General features: G+C 36.9%; 1 protein-coding gene across 2 annotated transcripts in view; it reads left to right on the forward strand.

The window, feature by feature from the left end:
* Positions 1–514: 514 nt before the first annotated feature.
* Positions 515–26,457, forward strand: part of Col4a6 (collagen type IV alpha 6 chain) — a 287,163-nt gene continuing 261,220 nt past the window's right edge. For both annotated transcript variants that reach the window (XM_048336449.1, XM_048336450.1), the window contains exons 1-2: positions 515–764; positions 969–1,020. In XM_048336449.1, coding sequence (XP_048192406.1) covers positions 754–764; positions 969–1,020 — 63 coding nt within the window. In that variant the 5' untranslated portion in view covers positions 515–753. The remainder of the gene's footprint in view (positions 765–968; positions 1,021–26,457) is intronic.

Below are 26,457 nucleotides of genomic sequence, written 5' to 3' on the forward strand. Positions count from 1 at the left end.
AGACTTTTTACAGCCTTTTAAGAAACTTGGTAAACAATTCTTCAGAACATTTCTGTTATCCCAATACCTGGGATTAAGCACTTTAAAGTTTTTCGCTTTGGGGCTATCTACCATATGGGTTCATTCATCCTTAGGTTCTACTGAGCTGAAAATAAGCAAATTTACAACTCCAGAGATCCCAGTCACTGTCCCCAGGGCTTAATGTGCAATTAGAATAGTGTTGTATGCTTTGGGGCTTGTATTTAAGGGCCCATTTGGGGGCCATTTGTGTGAGCACTAGTGTGCCTAGTTTTTCCTGTGTGATTTCACAATGAGTGATTTGGGGAAGTGTGGTGCTTGCTGGCTTAGATCCTACTGTACAACTCTCCAGAGGCCTGAGCTGCAAGCTGTGAAACACTTGGGAACGGTTGTAGTGTGCAGAAGTGCCTAAAAGACACCGGCTGCCCAAGGTAGGGCGGGTGATTGACAGCGGCCAGCCCCGCCCCTTTCCCCTCCATTCCTTCCTCTCCTGGCGCATGGAACTATCTTCAGAGTGCAGCAAGTTGTAGCGGGCAGGCACCGCTGAGCGTGTTTCCCTTTGGGACACTTCTTACCTAGAAGCTCACTTTGGTTTCTTCTGAACTAAGCCACTTCTCCCTCTTACCCTGTCCTGAACAAGGAAACAGACGCCAAGCATCAGCGGAGTCCCGATGAGCCAGCGCCGCGGAGCTGCTTAGCAGTCTCCCGGGACCCAGCTCTGGAGGAGCCGCAAGCATGCACCCTGGGTGAGCTGTTACTGCTTGGACCACCCCCCTCCTCTTTCCTATTTCGTTCTGCTTTTTCTGACTAGGACTATACCTGTACTTCTGCCATTGCCTAGAAAGTGGGAGCAAGCATCAAAAAGGAGTTGGGGGGGGGGTGGAACTATTGGTAGACACAGATCCCAGACGCTTGAAAGCCCATGTTACTCACCCTCCTTCTCTTTGCAGGTTCTGGCTGCTCTTAGTTTCCTTGTGTCTGAGCAAAGAATTGGCAGAAGCGGTAAGTCTTCTCCTGACCCCTATCCCTCCTCCTTTTTTAGCCCCCATTCCCAGTCCTCCACCTCTTGTGTATGTGTTGGGGGTTTGCCTACAGAGTGTTGCACCAAAGGGAGTTCATGCTACTCTCTTTTCTAATGGGAATATGGTTTATGGAGAGGAACAGCAAGCACCCTAGGCAATGTCCTTGGGACACACAGGCATCTTCCTGTACTCCTCAGTGGGTTGGGGAAATGAAAGTAGAAGACACAAGATGCAGACATTTCTGAGTCTGTTCCAGAGAACTCCTGATAACTCACATCTAATGTGTTCCTCTGCATGTATCTCCAAAGCAAAGGAAATACAGTTTTGCCTAGTCTACAAAAATATGAATTGACATATAAGCTAGGAGTGAGAGGAGAGGACCAAGGAGGGAGACTTCAAAGTACCATAAAAGTTATGGAAATTGAACTTAGGGTTTGCTTGCAAGTCCTTCCAAATGTACCAGGAACTATATGATGCTTCCTTTTACTGATTTTCTGCATCATCAGAAGGTTGAACGTTGAAGTGGTTAAGGACACTAAAAAATATTAAAAGTTAACATTTCACCAACTGTTTAGATATGTGCATCAAATCATCTAGAGATTGTGGGCAAAGGAATTTTTGTAGACTATATGTTCAAGAATAGTTTAATGGCACTCAGAAAGTCAAAAAAATACAAACTTCCACTGGAATTACTAGGAGAATGTCACAAAAGTAGAGTGTCTCAAGTAATCAGAGGTGTTGCAGGTTTCCAGTGGCATTGGCTACTTACTCACATAGAATTAGTTTGACTGTTGAGTTCAAATGGGGCGTTTTTCAAATATTCATTACTGTTTCATAGCTGTTCTTTTAAATTATACCCAAAGTTCATTACTAAATACATGGCAGATAAATATACATTTGAAATATTTGTCTTATGGGTTTTGATCATTTCAACTATTTGGCCTTTTTCCAAATATTTTCAATATTTTAAAATACTAATTTTGAGTCAATTTTAATTCAACTTTACAAAATCACATAATAATACCCATATGAAAAATGTGTAGCTTTATTCTGCATATGATGTCATTCAACAATGAAATAGTGAGGTGAAATGTTTTCTCTTAGGAGGAAGGGATAATGCCAGAAAACTTGAATTCTAAGATTTTGTAATCCTTTAACGTAAAACATCAGCTCTTACCAAAGTTTATTCAACTTCATAAAAAGAAATATTGATCTAAAGCTCTCTGTACTTTCCATCTGATTCTTCCAGGATGCAACTTTAGATATAAGTTACCTTGAGGCTCAATATTACATTTATTGAAAATGTCAGGTTTTGATTACTTAACAATTTATCCAGGAATCTTGCCACTTGTAAAAATGTCATGCTTGGGCAGAAAACCCTGAGGCTGTAGCTAATCTTATTCAGTGTACTTTAGGGAAAGCACTGTAGATCATTCTAGATAGACACTATCACTGAACGTAACTGAGGATGATGTTTTTAATTTTTCTAAGTACTGAAGTGGGTCTCCTAAATAAAGCACTGGTTTTGTGTGTGGATTCTGCTTTTATCCCATTCTTCTACATCATCTGCTATATCAGTTTAAGTGACTGTGGTCAGATTAAAGCCTTGAGATTCACTGATAACACTTTTATTTTTTTTCCTTATTTAAATCAAGAACTGCTTCCTTCATTGCTTTTTACTTATATACAACATATTTGACATTGTTAGTCTGTATCTTTAGTTTTGGAAAAAATGGTAAAAAGAAAAATAAAATCACAAGATAAGGTCTCAGTGTTACTTTTATTTTTTTGAGGTTGCATTGTGGTTGTTTTGTTGTTGTTGTTTTCATTAGAGTCTGCATTGGATTCTCATCTAATTTTCATCTCCCAGTCTCAATTCTAGTTCCAATATTTTTCATCTTTCATTTAAATTCTCTGTACTTTGTTAGAATAATATTAATAAAAATAACTTATAGAGCCTAGTGATGGATTTCTTGCCCAGTGTGCATGAAGCCATAGGTTCAATTTCTCAGCAACACTTATACAGAAAAAGCCAGAAGTGGCACTGTGGCTCAAGTGGTAGAGTGCTAGCCTTGAGCAAAAAGAAGCCAGGGACAGTGCTCAAGCCCTGAGTTCAAGCCCCAGGACTAGCAAAAAAAAACAAACAACAAAAAAACAACAACCTTATAATTAGATTGATAGCAACTCTGTTGCATTTCATTATGAGAGTTTTTTTTATTACCAGACTTAAGTTTCTAATAACACAGCAGTGTTCGTAAACATTTTAAAGCTACAGTTATTTAGGTGTTTCTGAGCTATTTTTCAGGATTTATAAAACAATTCTATGTAAAATAATGAAAAGATAAATATTAAGATCAAGATTTAATTACATTTCCATTAAATTAAAACTTAAAAGGGATCTACATTCAGGTAAACTGTACAACTCATCAGAATGAGATAGAGCCTAGAATGTCAGAATATTAGGAATTGGAGGAGGTAACAAGCAGTACAAGAAATATACCCAAGGCCTAACGTATGAAACTGTAACCTCTCTGTACATCACTTTGACAATAAATAAGAAAAAAATAAAAATAGAAACTGTGAAAAAAAAAAGAATATTAGAAATCATCTTTCTGTAAGTGCTTGACTGCCTAACAGGCTAATTAAACTAGGCACAGAAATGAAAACATTTATTTAAAGATAGCTTCAAACCCTTTATCAAATTCTTTATAGAAATTTTCTTTTTCAGACAATGGTGGTCACCAACTTCCTTAAAATATAGGTTTCTTGATGTTCTTTCTATCTCTGTAGCAGTGGTGGGTTTTGAACTTAGGACTTTGCACTGGTTAAGCAAGTAATCTATGACTTGAGCCAAATTTCCAGCCCTCTGCTTGATATTCTTCAATTCAAGTGATAAATTATCTTCAGGTACTTGTGTTCTGTTAGTATGAAGACTAGAAACATATGAACTTTCACCACAGGCCATTGTGTTGAGGAGATGAACTACATCCTAAGGTAGTCATGGTTCTTAAGTTTTCTTCTCAATTTTGTCCATATTCAAATATGTCTCCTTAAGAGACCCTAATACAACCAAATATAGTAAAAGTCAAAAGACCAGTCAGAGGGCTGGGGATATAGCCTAGTGGCAAGAGTGCCTGCCTCGGATACACGAGGCCCTAGGTTCGATTCCCCAGCACCACATATAAAGAAAACGGCCAGAAGCGGCGCTGTGGCTCAAGTGGCAGAGTGCTAGCCTTGAGCGGGAAGAAGCCAGGGACAGTGCTTAGGCCCTGAGTCCAAGGCCCAGAACTGGCCAAAAAAAAAAAAGACCAGTCAGAGACTTATTAAGTGTAGAGGAAAGTAAAGGGTGAAATACTATTAGCCACATTCAAATCAAAGTTTGAAACACCATTTTTTTGTTAAAGTTGTAACTTACCCAATTTGCTTCTTTCCACTTTAAAGTTCTCAGTCATTATAGGAGTCATCAAAATATGGAAATCTTTTTAAGAGAATTTGAGTTGGAGAAAAACCACTTCCTTCTTTTAAAATGAAGAGGAGAATTTGCAAGCTGAGCACCAATGAATGACTCCTTGGGGAGCTGAAGTCAGGAAGACGGTGATTTTAGGCCAGCCTAGTCAAAATGTTCATGAGATCCCATCTCAACCAATACCTTTTTGTTGGTTTGCATCTGGCAGGAAGAATAAAAGGATCGTGGTTCAGGCCAGTCTGGGCAAAAAGCAAATCTTTATCTCAAAAAACAAGCAGAGTAAAAAAGACTAGAGGCATGAATCAAATTTTACAGTACCTGTCTAGCCAAGTGAAGCCCTGAGTTCAATTCTGACTACCACTAGAGAGAGAGAGAGAGACATCACAGAAGTATTTCTGAATAGACTCCTGCTTTGCTTGCTAGAGATGATTACAATGTATATATGTGTTTACGTAAACAGGGAATAACCTGGGCTGACTAAATACTGACATGAATGTGTGAGTTATATAGGTAATGCATGGATAATAATATATTTTCATTACTATTGACAGATTAAAACAAACATGTTTCAAACAGGAACAGAAATAATAACAGATAGTATGCCATTGACCTAATTACCTCATTAATATAATAATGATAGAGATTGACCTCAGTTACCAATACACTTTGACTATTGCCTGTTTGAATCATGTAGCTTTAAATCAAAGGGCTCTGACTTGAATAGTTTGAATTACATTGCTTATTTGAATTGCTCTATAATTTTGCCTCTGTATGTGGAGTATTGAATATTGAGTTGTCCTTCACTACATGGAAGATAAGACACCTGTGTGTATAAGAACATATTTGGAAATCACTAGATAGCATTAAACCAACTACTTGTCCCAGTGAGACAAATTATAAGGCTTTCACTAGTTTTAAAGTATAACAAAATGTAAATAGAAGACATAATAGACATACCAAAAAGAAAATAGTGATGGAAAAATTAACTAGGAGTAATCATATACTGTCTTAACTTCCATAATCTATTCCTTTCCTCAGGCTCCTATTTTTCTTCTACAAACAGGATTGAAATCTCTTCCATTGTAAAAATAAATTCAGAATAGCAAGGATAAAGTGCTGAGTTCAAACTCCAGTGTCTACAAAAATAAAATAAAACCCAAACCAAAACAAAACAAAAAAATAAAATATACATTTTAATTTTCTTCAACAACTCAAACACTTTCAATGCCATCAGTACCACTTTCTCTTAACAGTCTACTCTTCTTTAACATCCATTTATTCTTCAACCTATTATAATGTGAAGTGAGTCTACCCCACCAAAATTGCTTTTTCAAACTACTAATTGCTGCTTCACTACCAAGTCAAATGGGTTCTTAACAGTTTCCTATCTGACTGTCCTATTGTTTTATTTGTTTTCCAATTATTTTGAAGCCTTCATCCCAATACTTTGCTTTGCAGAACACTATGCTCATTGGTTCTCCTATAATTATCTCATCTTTTAAACATTTTATTCTTTTAACAAATATCTATTGAGCAATCACTGTATTCCAAATAGTATGTAAGGTCCTGGTGACACAGTGTTAGTAAACAAGTTAGGCATGATTATTCCTGTTAGAGAGCTTACAGTTCCTATCTGCTTATGCCCCCAAAGGGTAGCTCCTTGCAGTATTCCATCCTTTCCCACATATCTTTTATTTTATTTTATTTTTTGCCAGACCTGGGGCTTGGACTCAGGGCCTTCAGGCCTGGCTTCCTTTTTGCTCAAGGCTAGCACTCTACCTCTTGAGCCACAGAGCCACTTCTGGCTTTTTTTCTATATATGTGGTGCTGAGGAATCCAACCCAGGGCTTCATGTATGTGAGGCAAGCACTCTACCACTAGGCCATATCCCCAGCCCCCTCCCACGTATCTTGGCTTAGTGATTTTAACTATGCCTCTTGTGCATTGATGGTGGTCAGATTTATGTCACTAGTTACAGCATCTTGTTTGAACTCCAAACCTATATTTCCATTTGCCTACTAAGCCCTGATACCTGTCTTTGAATGAGTTGATATATACAAAGCACTTAAAATGGTGGCTGCAGTTTAGTAGGAGCACTCAACTCAAACCAACTATTTTTATTTTATTGCCCCAAACACAGTGCATCTAAAGATAAAGCTATTTTCTACTGCTTCTGTTGACACTACACTGTAGCCAATTGCTATCACTTTATCTTTGTTTTATCACCATCCACCCTATTTCAGCAGGAAACTGCATAATCAATCATCAACTCTCATTGTCTTCTTTCTTCTCTGTAAGTTCCATTAACTTTACCAAAAATCTGTGTATATTGACTTTCCCATTGATAGTATGTGGCTTCCAAACCTCTTCATCATATATCAATAGCTTCCAAGCCAGCCTTTGTACCTGTCACTCCATTCTAATCTCTACCTTGTCTCCAGAGTTATTTTATAACAACAAATCCAATTATGTTATCTCTTGGTTAAAAACCTTTGTTTGTTTGCTGTTTCTTCTAGGGTATATATATATACTCCTTCCTTTAGCAATTCAAGGGCCTTCAGTATCTGGGCCTTCTTACCTACCTAGGCTCCTATGTATGTATTTCTTCTGGCTAGGCCTCCTCAAACTCATAGTACATATTACATTTCATTTAAACTGAGGTATATGTAGTTTAATTTTCCTCAGTAATTCTAACACTTTCAATGCCATTGCTGCTGATTGTCCAATAACTATCTACTCTCCTTTAACACTCATTTATCCTTTGACCTATTATAGTGTAAAGTAAGCCAATACCATTCCCAAATCATGTCATATTCTTTCATATCTCTTTGTGAGATATTCTTTCATCTCACAAAGAGATATGAAAGAATATTGGGTATGTTGTCTTGGCAGACTAATATATATCCTTTTCATAATGTCTACTGTCTTCTCTACCTAGATTAATTTTACTCAATCTTTAATATCTAGATCAGATGTCATTTTCACAAGGAAATCTACTCAAACTTCTTTGCATGTGTGTGCCAGTCCTAGGGCTTGAACTCAGATTGTGGGCGCTGTCCCTGAGGTTTTGTGCACAAGGATAATGCTCTACTATTTGAGCCAAAGCTCTACTTCCAGCTTTTTTGGTGATTAATTGGAGGTAAGTCTCTCAAGGACTTTCCTACTCTGGCTAACTTTGAACCACAATCCTCAACTCTCAGCCTCCTTGGTAGCTATGATTATAGGCAAGAGCCACCTGTGTGGTCTCAGACTCAAACAAGAAACTGGCTTTTTCTTTGTCTGTCTTAAGAATTACTGACAACTCCAATGGCAACTGCTTTGATACCAAAATAAGAACCCAATTTAGTGGTGTAATGTTTAAGAGAATTGTTGCTAGAATTAGGATTTTGCTGAATGCTACCTTTGCTCACACTTCCTACATTCTTTTTACTTCGTTTATCATTCTGAGACTTTACTGATAAAAGAATAAGACCTTTTTCCAGAGACATTCTGTAAGCTGAGTAAAGTTAGATAAGATAATAAGTGCAAACATACTGTGCAAAATTTAGGTGCTAAATTCTCGTCCTATCTCCCTTAGCTATCCTCTATTTCTTTTAATTTCCAGGGAAAATAAAGTAAAAACGTTTCTCAGTTTGGTCAAATGGTATATGAGAAGATGAGAGAAAGGAAGGTATCAGAGAGAATTCTATCATTTGTAGATTATGTGTCTATCATGATTATGTCGTTTCTCATTTGTCTTTCATCTTTTGTCCCCCATTTGCCACAGTCATAATATATATTTTAGTGTTTCAAGTTTACAAAGCACTCTCATGTCTTATTAGTGGGTCAAGATTACCCTATAAAATACTGTAGCAAATATTCTCATCCCAGGAATAATAATAATTTAGCTAAGGTCACCTATACAACAGATAAGTATCTGATTGGACTTTTTAAAATCGTCTCTTATTTGGACCCCCTTCAACATAAACTGACTGTCCTGGTTTCAGTTTCCCGCTGTTTCCCCACCCATTTTGTTGATATTCATCCTCTCTTCAGGCCACAAAACTTACTCTAAAACACAAGTATGATCATGCCACTCCTTTGAATCAACCGACCTCATCTCCTGTTGTCCTCATATAGCTCAAGTTTAGATCACAGTTATACTTGGGATATTGGCTCAACATACCGTGCATATTTACTCCCCTGCTTTTCCTTCTGTTTTCCCCATCCTCCTGCCTCCTGTCTTGCCAGATATACATATGCTTCTTCCCTTAAAGCCCAGTTTAGCAAATATTTTTTTCTGAACTCTCCCATTCATTATGACTTTCTGGCTCTTACTACATTTCTTTGTTCCTTCAGTGAATATTTAGTACCTACTATGTGCCAGACATTGTGGTCGACACTGCTCTGGGAAGAAAAATGTCAAATAGTAAACCAGTATGTCTAGAATACTAGAAGAATGAAGTAGGAGGAACTTAGAACTTTTTGTAAGTCAAGGCTAAATATGACAGGAAAAAAACCTATTCTGAACTTTTGTTTGCTCCTGAAATCTTCAGAGCACTTTTGAGAATCCCTTTGCTACAGGCCTGTTTCTCTGTGTGAGGTGTAATTGATAATACAATTACTTTTGGCCACTCCCTCTGTCTCCAGCACAATGCCAGGCTTTCTTTATACTTGTGGGACTCACTCATTGAGCACCTATCTTCCTCTTCCAGACGGATAAAGTTTAGGGAAACCCTGAAGTATGTGTCTATGCTCAAACTTCTCTGTAATCCCATGTTATGTCTGTAGGCCCATTTCCTGATTGTTCCCCTTCTAAGTTTTCCAGGAATGGTTAAAAATAAAGAGCTTCACATTTGGAGGTAAACACTCCTACATATAAGTATGGACTCAATTATGATCTAGAACAAAACATTAAGTATATTATTAGCTATATTACTATTTTTATTTCTCTCTCTTCATCTACTGTGATTACAGGTCTATTAGAAATGGGTGGGCACTTGGCGGTAAGCGTATTTGGGTGTCAGTTCAGAGAAAGTAATGTGATTGTTGAGTTTTTCAACTTTCCCAGAGAATAAAAAAAGAATTATTATAGTATTTCCAGTCTGCTCAAAGCCACTCAGACCTCTGCTACATTACTTTCCTGATCTTCCATTGAGACCTGGGTGCCAAGTAAAGATTATGCCTGAAGAAGCCTCTCCAGGCATCTTTAGATCCCAGTTCCCCGTTGTCTAACAATAGGCTAGTTTGCCATTAGCTTCCTTCTGGTTTACTTGTATTAAGAGGGGGTTGGTTTAGTCCCTAAAAATATTTCTGGCCATAAATCATACATTTACTTGAGATATACTAGCCTTTCCTAGAATGTTCTGGGAAATCTAACCGTGAGCTTGAATTGATCTTTTGAGAGACATATTTCCTCTTGGGGAGGGAATGCAAGTTAAGCGATATTTTCTCTTGCCTCAGAAAAGCTTTGAGTGGAAATCTTTTCTTAGTCAGGGAAGGAGAGTAGGAGAAAATCTAAAGTGGCTAAGATCTCCAAATTCTATTTGTGAGTGTGACAGGTACTTTACGATAGGGGTAAACATTAGATTTACAATACATTGCCTTTGAGATATGATTAAGTTGCACAAATACCACTCAGCATCTAGCATACAACTAGATTTCCAGAGCATGCTTATAGATAACACCAATGTTGATAATGAAGAGAACAAAAACTTAGAATATTTTTCAGATTCTACAACAGTAGAGCCTTGCCTCCAAATAAAACCCCATATGACCTCCAAAATGTAAAGGAGAACAAAAGAATTCTTTTGCTGAACAGAAGTTTTAGCATTACTTTTAAAGCCAGAAGAAGGAAGAGATGGGAAGGAATTTTTAAAAATCTGAAATTGAGAGCTATAGACATCTCAGTCTCCAGTTCATTTCTGTTTCATTTCGGTTATAGAATGTTGAGAAAATTTTAGTGTGCCTAAAAACATGTTGGGTAGGGTAGAGTGAGAATTTGTTGTTTTAGCGTTTTGTCTTCCAACCTCAAGTTACTCCTCAGTTAAACAGACAAAACACCTGTCTTTCAAACCTGAACACTACACATTTTACACGCCGGTGTGTCTGTTGCTCTCTTCTCTCTTTCTCCTCTCCTCTCTCCCTGTCTTTTACTCACACATAAGCATATACTCCCTTCACACATACACATTAACTTGTTATCACATATTAACATAATCAGCAGTTGGTTTCCAATGTGTTAATGTGTTGTATATAATATATTTAAGTAATGCATTACTGAAAAAATTGTAAAAATGAAATTAATATCTAATTATATGGAAGTGTTGAAATATCTCCATGCCTTCATAGCACTTAATTGTATGAAGAATGAAGTGGGTTTGAATTCAAAAGATAAGATGTGTAATTAGGGAAGGTTTCACAGGAGTACAATATGTGCTGGGTCTTAAGAGAATAGTAGAAAATTGATGTTGTTTCTGAACATCTGGAATAGGGTCAGATTATGGAGGCCTTAACATTAACATTAAAGTAGAGAAAAATTTGACTTTGATTGAGTGGACATGTGGCTGTGTTTCTTCTTAAACAAGAAAAGGACAACAGTGGTGACTTAGGGCGGTGTGTAAGAGAAAGAAACTAGAGATAAACTATAGATAGACAGACAGATAGATAGATAGATAGATAGATAGATAGATAGACAGATAGATAGATAGATAGATATAGACAGTTAGACTCATAGAAAGTTATTTGTGATAGATGTATAGGACAATGAATTATTTGTATAGGTAATTATGTAGTACAGGAAAAGTGGGCAAAACCTCATTGGCCATGTTGATATTTCCCCCAATTAGCAATCTACATGGTACTTTGTAGGGGCATACACCATGGAACTGTTCATTCAATAATCATGTTATTAGTAATAGGAACTCCCATATAGAGATGTTGCTGTGCACCAAATGCCAGAAATAGACCTTGAAGTAAGGTTCAGAGTTCTCCTCAGCAAAGTCATAGCTCTTTCTCCTTGAAAAAAATATTAACTTTTTTGAGTTGTTCCATCTATGAAATGATAATACCCACTTACAAAGTTATTGAGATGCTTAAATGAGATAACGCCCATACACTGTTAGCAGGGTTTCTGGACCACAATACATGTCAATTGAATCTGTTATTGTTGTGAATATTGTGGTTAAACCCAACCATTTTGTTCCTTCCATTGAAGGAATGTTTCTTTTTACTTACTAGTCCATTGCCAAGTCACTTCTCATGGTCCCTCATGTCATGTAACCCTTTGCTCTTATTAGTATCTACATATTTATTGCCATTGTATAGATATTTTCTTTAACAAAAACAGCAGAGGGCTGGGAATGTGGCTTAGTGGTAGAGTGCCTGCCTAGGATGCATGAAGCCCTGAGATCAATTCCTCAGTACCACATAAACGGAAAAAACTGGAAGTGGTGCTGTGGCTCAAGGGGTAGAGTGCTACCCTTGAGTACAGGGAGGCTCAGGGACAGAACCCAGACCCTGCCTGAGTTCAAGCCACAGGACTGGCCAAAAAATAAAAAGAGAAAGACAAAAACAGCAGAGCCATACACCTGTAGCTTATGGCCTGAAATGTTAGTTACTTAGAAGACTGAGATCTGAGGATCTCAGTTCAAAGGTAAGCAGGGCAGACAAATTCAAGAGACTTTCTCCAGTTAACCACCAAAAAGTCAAAAGTAGAGCTGTGGCTTCAGTGGTAGAATACAGACTTTGAGTGCAAAAGCCCAGGGACAGCACCCAGACCCTGAATTCAAGCGCCAACATGGACGCGCGCGCACACACACACACACACACACACACACACACACGAAACTGATCATGTATGTACCAAATTTATTGTGGTTTTCAGTTTTTGTTGTTTCTAGATTCCGATTTCACATTTAAGATAATATAATAGTTTTCTGGGATGTAAATTAGTTGGTTAGTTAAGTTGGTTAGGTTAGTTTGCCTAGCTGGGTGTTGAATCCAGGGTGTCATTCATGCTAGACAAGCAAACAGTCTACAATTGAGTTATACTTCTAGGCCTCACTTTCTAAGATGCATGTCTTAGTGGAGTTACAAAAACCATGCTGCCTTACAATCCGTCAAGAAACCTGTAGCTGCAACTCTTCAATGTTCAGATTCTTCTGTGTTTCTTCCTCCTGTCAAATCTTCCCCCTACTGCTCGTCACACGAAGACTATGAGCAGAATTGAAGGCATAAAGCTTATGTCAGAAAAGATCTATACCTTACCTTGTTTTGGATTCTGACATGTGTTTGTAGTCCTCAACGAGTTCACCAGTGTTTAAAGCCATGAGAATTGCTTAAGGTTCCCTAGATAGCGATAATAGTCAAGGTGCTAAGAGAGGTTGTTGCTTTCTTGTCTATGGACTTCCCATTATCAGTGAGAATGCAAGTCTTGGGGAAAAGAATTTTGACATAAAACACAGTACTCTAGTGTCAAATTTAACATAGCTTATTTCTGTATTTTAAAGACTCTTTCGTTGCATTTTGATACATGTAAGATTGGTTATGCCCTCCCTGCATAGCTCTAAAACATTTTTGTTGGCACCATAATTTTCTGTAATTTGAGACTGTTTCCAAAATATTACAAAGACAGTAAGAGATATTTAATATCAGAGAAAAGCTAGAAATGTAGCTCAGTAGTAGGGTGCTTGCTAGCATGTGCAAGGCCCTAGGTTCAATTCCTATATATTAAAATAATACTAAAAAATTGACAATTTAAATCATTTTTCTTAACTGTTGGAGACTGTTATCATTATGATGATACGTTACTATCCCATGTTTTCCTACAAACAAAAATATTCGGTTAGCCATTTTTTTCTATTTTAAAAAGTTGTGAAATATTTCAGGTAACAAAACTTATATTATATAAAAATATAATAAACATTTGTGTGACCATCACCAGCATAAAAAATGAAATACTACCAATCCATTTGAAATCATGTTGTCCTATTCCCAATGACCCAGTCTCACTATGCTGAAGTTAGTAGACATTCATTCTATACAAGGGTGATGTTCTGCTGCGTCTATGGACATCCTTAGGTAGTTGTACAAAGTGGGGATTCAATTCAAAATGTCAGTTTGTGAATGCAGTGAATTTTGATCATTGTCATCGCTTTCATCGTTCTCCCCCACACATCTCCTCAATTTACCTAGTTCCATTTTCACATACCTATCTTGACTGCATTCTCCCACCCTTTCTCTATTCATCTGCCCCTCTCCTCTTGACTTCACCTCATACAACACATATTCTAGCTTCCTGATATTCACTTTGTTAAGCTATAAGTTCATTGTTGAAAGGACATAAACTATTGGAATCCCCCTACATATTATAATTTAGTTAACATGTTGGTGTAGATATGCAAATGACTCCTTATATATTTATTTTTATTTATAATTTAGATCTAACTTCCACATATAAGAGAAAACATGCACCCTTTTTCTCTGAGCCTGACTTACTTCACTTAACACAAATTTTCAAGTACCATCAATTTCCCTGTGAATGACTTTAATAACATTCTTCCTGCTGGCTGAATAAAATTCCATTGTATGTATATAGCTTCTTGAGCCATTTATCCATTGAAAGGTATCTGGGATGGTTTTATAACTTGGCTACAGTGAATAGTGCAGCAATGAATGTGGACGTGCTATATCCTGACTTGTCATCTTTTGGATAAATACCAGAGTGGTATTGCTGGATAGTATTGAGGATCTTACTCTTGTCCCATTTACTCTTGTATGCTATCTTCTTTCCCTTGGTTTCTGCGCTCTCAGTCTCTTTATTGGAAAATATAATAGCTCATGTGATTGTAAGAATTCTCTATAGCACTTTAAGAGTTCCTGACATGCTTGCTCATTTCATGTGCACAATAAATTATAGCTATATACACACTTAATTCTCATTTCACTGTGCTGCATCTAGTCATTTTTCAGTCCCTCTGATTTAAGATCTGGCACTAAATGGAGATCTTATAGAAAAGACAAGATATAGTGCCTGAACATTCTACAGTTCTACTTAGTAACCTCTTAGTATCTCTACACATATCAGATTAAAGAAGTATTAGAGATCCTAAAAGTCTTCAAGTGAAAATAATGTAGGTAAAGAGTGGTTAGCCTTAATTATACACGGATATATATTTTATTTAATCTTTTGATTTTTACACTTTGCTTCATCTGGCTGTTTTTAAGAGCCTGAGAAGATTTTAAAAGGTAGTTTGTCCTCACTAGTTTACTAAGATTTTTCTTACTTTGTTATCAAATAGATTAATAAATAAAGGTGCCAACTTTATTATGAAGAACACCAGCTTGCTTCTGGCTGACCTGGGGCCAATTACCCTGGACAAGCCATTGAAGAGTCATATGACTTTCAGTGACTATTTACTTGGAACAAAAATGAGACGAAGGACTTATACCCAGTTACTAGTCCCCTGAGCCTTTCTTGTCCTAAGCTGTCCCCTTTATTTTTCTTGTCCACTATTGGATACCAGAAACAACAACATCCTTCTGCTTGCATTTGCAATAGAACCTTACAATATTTTAAATCACAAGCCTTTGAGAAGTACCAAGGCCCATAGTGAGACTTATTTTCCCAGAGCAAAACAGTAAAGCTATCTCTGTCCTCTCTTAGGTAGGTTGCTTGATCTCAAACCTACCATCCATTTCCCAGAATAGGATATATTGTGCCACTATAGCAAAATTCTCCCCAGGTCTGAGTGGCTAACCGAGGTTTATTTTTTGTTTATACTATGTGTCCATCTATAGTCACATGAGGTCAATACATGGTCCTCAATCTAAGGCCAAAATGGAGCAGCCACTAACTGGAAAACTGGTTTTTGTCATGGCAGAGTACAAGACATCTCTAGAGACCTGTATATTGCACTACTAATTAAATCTTATTTCTGGGTGGGATGTATCACTTTTTTCATAAGCCAACCTTGATCAGTAACCAGTTGGGGGCCAGGAAGTGCAATTCTACCATGTGCCTTGAAGGTAGAAAGCTGGAAATATTTAGAGAGTAGCACTGATAACCTCATATGCCCATAGGAAGGCATCACTGCTTTCTCTAGTATTCTGTCCCTATCTCTGGAACATATTACTAAGTTCCTTGTCTTCTGTATCCCTCATTTTTTTTATTTGCTTCTGTACAAACAAACTCTTTTGTCAATTTGATCATTTTCATGCATACTGCAGGCTATGTTCCTTATAGTCAGATTTTTTTTCTTGAATTCATTCTACCTCAGTGGATTTCCTGCAGTAGAATGCTGCATTAACACAGAAAAACTTAACTTTCATATCAATAAAATATTCTCCTTCAGCCTTACTCACCTCTTTACTGTTACAGTAGAAGAATAGCTATGGTTTTGTAACCTTCCAACCATAAAGATAGGATAAGGATTTACCCAACAATATACAACTATTTGTTCTTGTACTACAAGAGCCTAAACTATTTTAATAATCGAGAGACAATGGATAAAAAGACAAACTATTCCAAAAGCAAAACTTACAAAGCCATTTGGAGTAAACCAACTGTACAGCTCATGGGGGGAGAGGGAAAGGGGGAGGAGGAGGAGGGAGGAAAATGAGGAAGTAGGTAACAAGTTGAACAAGAATGTACTCACTGCCTTACATATGAAACTGTAACCTCTTTGTTCTTCACTTTGACAATAAAGGAAAAAAATTAAAAGATAGAATAGAAAAATAAAGAGCCTAAACTAGACTCAGTCTGTTTTCTTTTATTATGCTGGTAGTAATACAAAGTTTTGTAACTGACAGCCATATGATTTACTCTTAAGAACTGCTAAGAACGGAATCGGGTCTTTAATCTTAAATAAGAGAAAAGTTCTATTTAAATGTCTTCTTTTGAGTATTTTGATGAATTTCATGTCATGAAATCAGATTTCTGGGATTCCTATGCCAACAAGCAGTGTTCTTTCTTGAAGCAACAAATAGCTCCTAATGGATCAGTGACATAATTATAATTATCTAGAAGACTCAAATAAATAAGAACTTTAACCACTCCTGCTGCACTTCAATCTAGAGTAAAGCATGGGATCTATAGTGTTATTGCAAGCTGATTTCTTACCAATATTAAGAATGTCAGTATTCAAGGATTAAAGTCACAAATAGAATCAATAGTCTGTTGAAAGCATTACTGCATATGCTGTGTCAACCTGTCCCATTCAGTAGTTATTTTATTTCTATAACATATCAGCTGCTCTCATATACTGTTTGCTATAAAATACTTCAAAAATGACTCTTGCATTATCTCATCTCCAAAACATCTCGTTGTATATAAGAAATACTTTAAAATCATATATACATATAAATCAATATGCATACATTTATAATGCTGGTAGCAAGAATTTTAAATAAGGGATAACCAGTATTTACCACAAACCTCTCTCTGCCCAAGATGCAATGGAGGAACATACCATTACATTTTTCTATATATTTGATAATATAATTTGTAGATTAGGAAGGAGGAATCTTTTCAAAGAATGTCACATACAAACCATAACAATGATACTCTAATTTTTTCCAACTGTTTTTGCCCTGTTATCAAGTAATCTTGATTACTCTTCACACTAAAATTAGTGTTATTATCATATGTAAAAGCACATGATCATGAGTGCAAAGGTGAAGCTAGTTTTGTTGTGGTGTGTGGGGGATGATAGAGTATCTTCTATGACATTTTCTCACAGAGTCCTTTATTAGAGTCATTTTGCTACCAAATCATTTCTTTCCCATGGAAAATGTTATACATATTTCAGAGAAAACATAACTCTGTGTTCGTATCAGCAATCTTCAACCATTTTCTTCAACCATTTTCAACTCTTGACCCATCTACCATGAGACCTTTCTGAAGATTATCATAATCATTTTCATTTAATGGGTTAGGAGCCGCTTTTTTTATAATGTCTTTTCACTTTCTGCTGTAATGATAGATATAAATGACAGGCTTTCACATAAGGAAGAGAATTTATTCAAACCACTTGAAAACAGTCTCCAAAATATTCTTTTCACTAGAAAAGCTCAACTACAGTTGTTTTCAACTAATTTCTTAAGCCATTCTTACAAGCAAGTGAGCCAATAACCTTCTATTAGCACATACTTAGTATATTTTTTTAAAAAAAACTAAAAGCTAGAAAAATACCACTGCTTCACATTGCTAGAGTCTCACATTTGGCTGTCAGCAAATGTGTTCTTTGGGGATGTATAAATTATTCAGTTTAAAGAACATTATAATATAAAGCTGATAATTCTCTCTTTTTTTGTTTTAGTTGTTCATGTGGCTTGAACTCAAGGCCTTGGTACAGTCTTTGAGCTTTTTGCACAAGGCTAGCACTCGCACTCTACCACTTTGAACCACATCCATATTTTGGGTGGTTAATTGAAGATAAGATTCTCATGGACATTGCAGCTCAGACTGGCTTTGAATCACAATCCTCAGATCTCAGCCTGCAGAGTAGTTAGAATTACAGGTGTGAACCACCAGCGCCCGGTTCATTATTATGACAACTAACTTACAATAAGAGTAACAATAACAACAAAGATTATCACTATACCATATACTGGTCATCTAATAACTTTATTTACAACTTATATTTCATACTAACAACCCAAGCATGTTTGAGGTGCTATTGGTATCCGGCAGTGCTCTTTGGTTCAAGTCTCTCTAATATGTCTATTTGTATTTTATGAATAACTCTTGCTTTCCTATTTTGTAATGTGCTGCTACTGCTCCAAAAACCATTCCCATATCACTGTATAAGTATTTTTATCAGCTTATAATGTTTGTATGAAGTTTAAAAAATCTGTATTACATGTGCAATCTTATTTGATACTGGCAAGACCTCGATGAGGCAAAAAGGAATGTACAGTACTATACTAAATTTACAGAAGGAAATAAAGTCCCAGATTCTCTTAGCTGATCAATACTCCAGTTTTAACATCATCTTCTGCTACTGTTGATTAATCTTTTTTTTTTTTTTTTTTGGCCAGTCCTGGGCCGTGAACTCAGGGTCTGAGCACTGTCCCTGTCTTCTTTTTTGCTCAAGGCTAGCACTCTGCCACTTGAGCCACAGCGCCACTTCTAGCCATTTTCTGTATATGTGGTGCTGAGGAATCAAACCCAGGGCCTCATGTATACGGGGCAAGCACTCTTGCCACTAGGCCATATTCCCAGCCCCCTGTTGATTAATCTTGACTCTCATCTAGTGAAAGTATTGCCATCATTTTTCCAGCCTAATAGGAAGACTGAAAGGAATTCTCGTATTTTGTCCTTATGAAGGCAATATGGTATCAGGTATATAATAAATGTAAAGCTGGTGATGTGACCAACCTTCAGTGGTGGAATGCATATAATAAATGTAAAGCTGGTGATGTGACCAACCTTCAGTGGTGGAATGCTTGCCAGCCTAGCTTCCAAGAGACCCAGGTACTAGATCCCACCAAAAGTAAACTACATTTAATGGATGAGGAGCTAAAAGAATAAAATAAAGTTTAACTCAGGTTTTTATGCTATGTAATTAAGCTATATAATCTGTATTTTTTTCTAAGCAGTCCTCACTATAGAAGGGCTCCAAATGCTTTCTCTGCCATTTATCACATATTGTGTAAAAGTAGATCCATTGCTTTGACAACTAATGCTTCTAGACATTATCCTAAATTGCACATATCCCTAGAAAATACAAGCAATTTCCACATTACTATAAAAATTGTTTGCTTATTCGTTTTTTGGTCTTTCTAAGGATTTGGTAGTATTGGTAAACATAAGGAATAAGTTTAGAACATGAGTCATTACTGGGGAAGTGGTAAAAGGAAGATTTTAACAAATTGTTAATAATAAAAATCTACCTTAATAAAGATAGTGTGACAGACTCTATGCCATAATTATTACTATTACCCCATTCTAGAAATGAGAAACCTAAGACTCAAAGTTAAATCATTTGTTGAGACTCATAATGCTTCCAACTGGCAGAACTGGGATTTTTAAAATCAACATCAGACTAAGTGGAGTCCTCCTGTTCTTAACCATTACCTTTCACTGTTAACCCCCTTTGAGGGGTTAAGGAAAAGCAGAGAGGAAGACTAAAGGATGTCCAAATGATTGATGGGAGTGTTTACAAGACAAATGTTTACTTAAATCTAAACAGACTATCAATGTAGGCTCAAGCTTTTTTTTTTTTTTTTGCCAGTCCTGGGGCTTGGACTCAGGGCCTGAGCACTGTCCCTGGCTTCTTTTTGCTCAAGGCGAGCACTCTACCATTGGAACCACAGCGCCACTTCTGGCTTTTTCTACATATGTGGTGCTGAGGAATTGAACCCAGGGCTTCATGTATACGAAGCAAGCACTGTACCACTAGGCCATATTCCCAGCCCCTAGGCACAAGTCTTATGGCCAGTATTTTGGTGTGAATTACCCTATGTGAGAGCCTCCTTCATTTACTGTTACTTGCCACTTTGTGTTTCCTTATGCTTACCCTTCTCATAGACTAGAATGGTAATTAGTAATGGTGATACCATTGTTAAAAATTCCTCTGTGTTTAGAACATTTATAGTATCTGATTTTAACTACTCACTGTTTATATGAGGTAGATAAGGATTATTACTGTACACCCATTTTATAGATGAAAAAATTATTTAATGGTTGTCACTTGGATGATAAAACAATTTATGGAGTTACAAATTGAATCAGTTGACGTTCCCTCAGTTCAGCATTGTCTGTTCTACCCATCCTGTGACATGTTAGATATCATATGACAGAAAAAAAAGATCTACTATTTTGTTGCAAGCTTGTTGTGCAAACCAAATAAATGATTTAGGCATTAAGTATTAAGGAAATCACTTGTAGTGTGGCCCTAAACGAATTCTTCCTTCAATCACTACAAGTGAATGAAGTGAAATTTTAACTTTAACATAAAAGAAAAACAATTTGGTAAACTAGCCACCAATAGCTGATACCTGAAATCCTGGCTACAGAAGGTTAAGATTTAAGGGTCATCGTCAAAGCTAGTCTGGGCAGGAAAGTCTGTGAGACACTTATTTCCAATTAACCAGTAACAAACTGGAAGTGGAGCTGTGACTCAAGTGGTAGATATCTAGCCAACAGGAAAAAAAAAAAGAAAAGGTGCCCTGGCCATGAGTTCAAATTACTGCACCAGCACAAAAATAAATAGTTTGACAAACTCTCTTGTTATTTTCTAAAAATCAATGAGTATAAAAGAATATGTTGCACTGATATCAAATTAATGGAGTCATGTACCAATATGTGCTGAGTGACAACTGTGGGTATTTGTAGGACGATGTTTGTAGTTTGGGGTTTTTTTAGGGGGAGGTTGCCGGTCTTGGAGCTTGAACTCAGGGCCTGGACACTGTCCCTAAGCCTCTTTGTGCTCAAGGCTAACACTATACCACTTGAGCCATTTCCAGCATTTTTGAAGAATGTATTGGAGGTAAGAGTCTCACTGGGATTTTTCTGACCAGGCTGGCTTCAAACCATGATCCTCAGATGTCAGCTTCCTGAGTAGCTAGGATTACATTCGTGAGCCACTAGCACCCAGCTTTGTACAATTTTTTAAAGGGCATCTAACTGGAAAAAAAAGCAGGAGAGAATCAAACTCTTCTTATCTGCCAAGGTCATTCAAGTTATGCTACCTCCAGGAAACATGAAATGACTGCCATGGCCTACTTCTATTAATACTCATTTACTCTGAAATCCTGTAATAATTGTAGATTAAATCAGACATTGTACGCTGGTGGTCCGTGGTTCAAATCCATTTCAAAGACATATTTGTTTGTTACCATTGCTACTGTATGTTAGGGGTAGAATTTTGTTGACTTTCTTAGAGAGAAGAGCAGAAATCTGCATCTCAGGCTTGCCACAGTCTCTCATCAAGGCCATACATACAATCACGGAACATTCATTTTTCATCAGGCTGTGACTGAGGACATGTGTAGTCTATGAGAAACATGTCCCCCTTCTTCTGCACTGATGTGAAATACTCTTAAGAATTGTCTCAGTAGACAGGGAATATGATTTAGTGGTTGAGTGCTTGCCTAGCATGCATGAAGCCCTGGACTCAATTCTTCAGCACCGCATATATAGAAAAGGCCAGAAGAGGCGCTCTGGCTCCAGTGGTAGAGTGCTAGCCTTGAGCAAAAAGAAGCTCAGGGACAGTGCTCAGGCCCTGAGTTCAAGCCCTAGGTTTGGCAAGAAAAAAAAATTCTCAGTATTAACTCTTTCCAATAGGAGAGAAAAAATAGAAAATGGCCTCAAGCTTTCTGTGAGATTAGATAACTTCCCTATTATATTTCTTTCTGCCTCAGAGAATTTTCCACTGAAATTGATTAAACTCTTGTAGTTAACAGGCAGATTGAATATAATTTTTCCTCTTCAACCTATTAGTCACTGACTACTGAGCATAAGTCTGAGAAGTTTGATTAGAGATTCCCATTAAAAGTCGTCGTACATTGCATTTTGCATGTCTCTATGAATTTTCCCTTGCTCTGTGCATTGCCCATAGACTTAACCCTCAACCCATGTACTTCATAACAAATGACATGAAGAGAGAATGAAATGTTTAATTAGTGTCTCTTGGGGATGTAATGGTTCTGAACATTTCTACACAGACGAGAACCAGCACATATTATTCACACTGTCCTTCCAAATAGCTGTGTAGATATTTTACTGCTTTTGATCTTTGTGATCCACCAGAGTGCCATAGATCAATGGTACAATGGTACTTTTGATTGGACTTTCTAGAACACAGTCAACGCCAAGCAATGGAGATTCTGAAAGTTCCTAGAAGCATGGAGATGCTTCTGATTACTTATCAGGTTATCTTTTCCCTCCAAGGTCCTATAGACAGTTCTGAATCAGCTCAAATAAATGAAAATGACCCCAACTCAGAGTTAAGATTAACTCTATAAACTGGATAATCCATTGATTTAACTGTATACAGCAGGATATTTTCTTTCCATTAAAGTCTGTTAAGATTAAATATATATATATATAATTATTATTTTTTTTTTTTTTTTGCCAGTCCTGGGCCTTGGACTCAGGCCCTGTGCACTGTCCCTGGCTTCTTTTTTTTTTTTTTTTGCTCAAGGCTAGCACTCTGCCACTTGAGCCACAGCGCCACGTCTGGCCATTTTCTATATATGTGGTGCTGGGGAATAGACCCCAGGGTTTCATGTATATGAGGCAAGCACTCTTGCAACTAGGCCATAATCCCAGCCCCTAAATCTATCATCTTGTACCTAAATTTGAGCAGTAGGATCTTCATTTTGAGAATCACATTTTTATACTGTAACATTGTGAGAGACTGTGATACTGAATCTCTAGCATGAAGATTTCCAAATAAACTTCTTTTAGGTTATTTTACTTTAACTTATATAGCAATCCTTCTGTGTGCTATTAAGAATACTAAACACTATGGCTGGGGAATATTGTTCAGTAATAGAGTGCTTGCCTCACATACATAGACTGTGTATTCTACCTCAAATAGCACATAAAGGAATATTAAATATTAAAATATGTAATCTACTCTTCCAAATTTCACAAGAAGGTTTCTCTTATTTTTAGCTTTCTTCAATCACAAATGAATCAAATGGCACAGACTATAGAGCAATGACTAATACAGTCTTTTAAAAGAAAGCCATCTTCTAAGTTTTGATTTTTTTGGCATGTATACATCAAAGTCAATTACTCAGGGCTCTGGGCTGTGCTGAGCTGTCATTGTGCCACATTTTTGCTATATTATCTATAACGTGAAATTAATTATGTTGTGTCCTGGGTCAAGGCAATGCCTTTGTAATATAGTGGTGCATCAACTAACAACTGTGTGCTCCTCTAGCTCATTACACACTGGCTGTAAAAACCACCTGTCCCATATAAACTCAGTTTCCTCTTCATTCAGTGTAGCTTGGGGCTGAGGTGGTTGAGTGCCAGATCATAGGAGAGACAAAGGCATTTAGGGGGTTTGTAAAAATAGGAGGACTGAAATGATAGTTCCACAAGTCTTCTAAATAGCATATCGTGATAAGGCATCCTTTTCCTCCCCTCTACTTCACTCTGTGAGTTTATGGCACTCCTGAGTCTAGGTGAGTGCTTCTGATCACTTCACTTCTCCATGTTAAGCAATGAGAGAGGGATACTGACTCTGGCCAAAATGCTCTACTATATCTGATACTTCTGAAAGAATATAAATGTTGGTCTAATGTTATGCCAGATCCTCTGATTCACATAATTAATGTGGATAGTAATAAGCTAGTATTTACACACAATCCTTGTTTTGGGAAAAATAGATAAGCCTACAAATCTACTGACACCATCTCTCACTCCTTTATCAAAGGAGGCATTTTGGATGAGTTCCCAAACACATTTCCTGCTTTTCTAGTAAAACAAACACTGTTCTCTTATGGGTCTTTTGTTTTTCCCTGATAAGGGTTATTTCTCATTCCTCTTCATTAAGATCTAGGTGTGCTTTTTGTGAAAATGCCTATTTTAGCTCCCAACTCAATAGGCACCCCATGTCCTCATTTGCATAGTCTTCATAAATCTTTCTCCCTTTGATCCTACCTGTGTGTCAACACTGAGCAGACAGTCCCTCCAAATATAGCTAGACTAGAAAGAATGAAACTAAAGAGATACATTGAAATGCCTGCAGGTTCTGCAATAAAGCTTAATGTTCTAAACAAAATTTTGACATGCACAGGCACCCTGGATTTATAAGTCTCCGATAATTGCAATTCTAAGCAGTTGAACTATATGCTTCACCCTCTGTTTTGCTTGCCATTATATCCAGGATAAATTAAATTAATACATGTCCATATACCTTTAAGCCCCATTTTAAGATGGATGGTATCAGTAGTGGAAGCTCATTCCATTCAGATTAAGGGACTTCTGGCCCTGCCATGGTAGCTTTAGGCAATTCACCTCACTTATGCCTGACCTGGTTCATTTCTAAAATGAAGATAATAGTATCTGCCCTTCTACCCTCACAGTGCTGAAGCCAAATTCCTACATAATACTAACTTTGTACACAAGGCCCACACAGCTTTAAAATGATGAGACTCCTCACTTGCTTGTCACAGAAGAAAAAAATTGCCTACCTTTTCCAATCAGCTGACTTCTAGAAGAAATTAAAGTGCAAACTTATTAGCATAATCATCAATTTTGTTTTTTGTTCCTTATATTTTTAAGGCACTGTCCACTTGCCAAGCGAAAGTAGCTCTTTGAAAAGATGTAATGATTCTGGTATGTGATTATGTTTTACTGGCAACATTCTTAAAAGACGGTATTAACTAGTGCTTTCCTTGGCCCACTTCTGAATTTATCTTTCTTGCACATTAATCACCATACTGAAGTGTTATTTCTTTCTCAATTACCTCTGCTATGCCCTGATTTTTCATCTTTGCAATTGTTGATTTTTTTACCCTTTGATAGCGTTCTCTGCCTTCAGAGTATGAATTGATGTCTAGACAGATAACAGTTATTGAAAGTTTGGAAAATAATTATGGTCTTAGGTGAGCTGGCATAAGATTTGTTTAGGAGTAAACATTCTCTGCTTAGGATTAGAAAAATAACTCATTTTCTTTCACACATGATAAAATTGAGGTTTTGAAGCCAGTGTCTCAGTATCATGGAACTGTGGAGTACCAAAGTATCATGAATGGTTGAAGTTTTGCTAGGGAGTGAAAAGAAAGTCTTTGCTTACACAAACTAATGACAACCAGTTATTGAGGATACATTTACTGAAAAATTATTTTAATGACATATTTATGGCCAAAGCATTAGAATGTGGGGTAAATTATTTTAAAATTATAACATCCAGCCCTTCTACAAAATGAGTAGAGATGACTTTTATATCCAAACTTAGATGTCTCAGTTGTATCCTGGTTTATGCAAGAACTACTATTGCCAATGAACTATTTTTTGTTTAATTTCACTGAAAAGGTATATATCAATACCTTCCTTTAAAATAGCAAAAGCCAGCCATCCAGTTATCTAAGATATCATATGATTTATGTATCTGCTTCTTTCTACCTTGAAAACTGAGTGCTCAAATTGTTTTAGTATGTTTCTACCTAAGCAACCATTAAAATGTTCTTGATCAGAGTAGATATTCAATAAATTTAAAACAGATTAAGCAAGTAATTTAAGACTACTGAGAGGTAGAAAATAACCTAGGCTCATTGACTTAATGGTTACTGGACTATACTTTTTTCTGAACTATGTAATGTTTGACCTCCTAAACCTTGTTTGGAGAGGATTTCACAGACTCCAGGACTATTTAAGCCTAACTATTGAGATGGGAATCTTCAGAAAACATAATGACGACTTCTTTCCTAAGTACCCTCTATGTGCTCCTTAACAGCCACTTAAGAAACTTCCTTATTCATAATTTCAATTTCTTACCTTCCCCAGGGATCTTTCTCCTAGGTGAGAAAAAGGAAGCTCTTGGTGAAAACTTCAAAGGACAAAGCAGGAAGGAGCTACTGCAGAAAAACAGGAACAATGACCATACCAGCATAGGGAAACTATTGTTAGAGTCAATCTCATCATTACATGAAAAAATGAAGACTAGTCTCCACCTTTGATCAGCCCTTGCCACTATTGTCCTTGTAAAGGGTATAAAAATTTGGAATTCCAAGGGCTGGGATGTAGTTCACCAGTAGAGTGTTACTAACAGGCCAGAGGTCTTAGTTTCTCTTCCTAGCACCAAAGCAAAATTTGACAACCAACATAATCTCTGCCTGATGCCTTTTCGTCACTACTAACTTTGAGGTGGTAGAAAAAAGGAAGACAATACTGGAGCTTGCACAGAACTGATTGGTGGGGTTGCTATTAAAAATCATAGTTAAAAATCATAGAAGGTATGCTATTCTGACTTGAGTACTGTCCTACCTCAACTTCCTACAACTAATAAC

This window comes from Perognathus longimembris, chromosome 28, assembly GCF_023159225.1.
Source record: "Perognathus longimembris pacificus isolate PPM17 chromosome 28, ASM2315922v1, whole genome shotgun sequence".
NCBI lineage: Eukaryota > Metazoa > Chordata > Mammalia > Rodentia > Heteromyidae > Perognathus > Perognathus longimembris.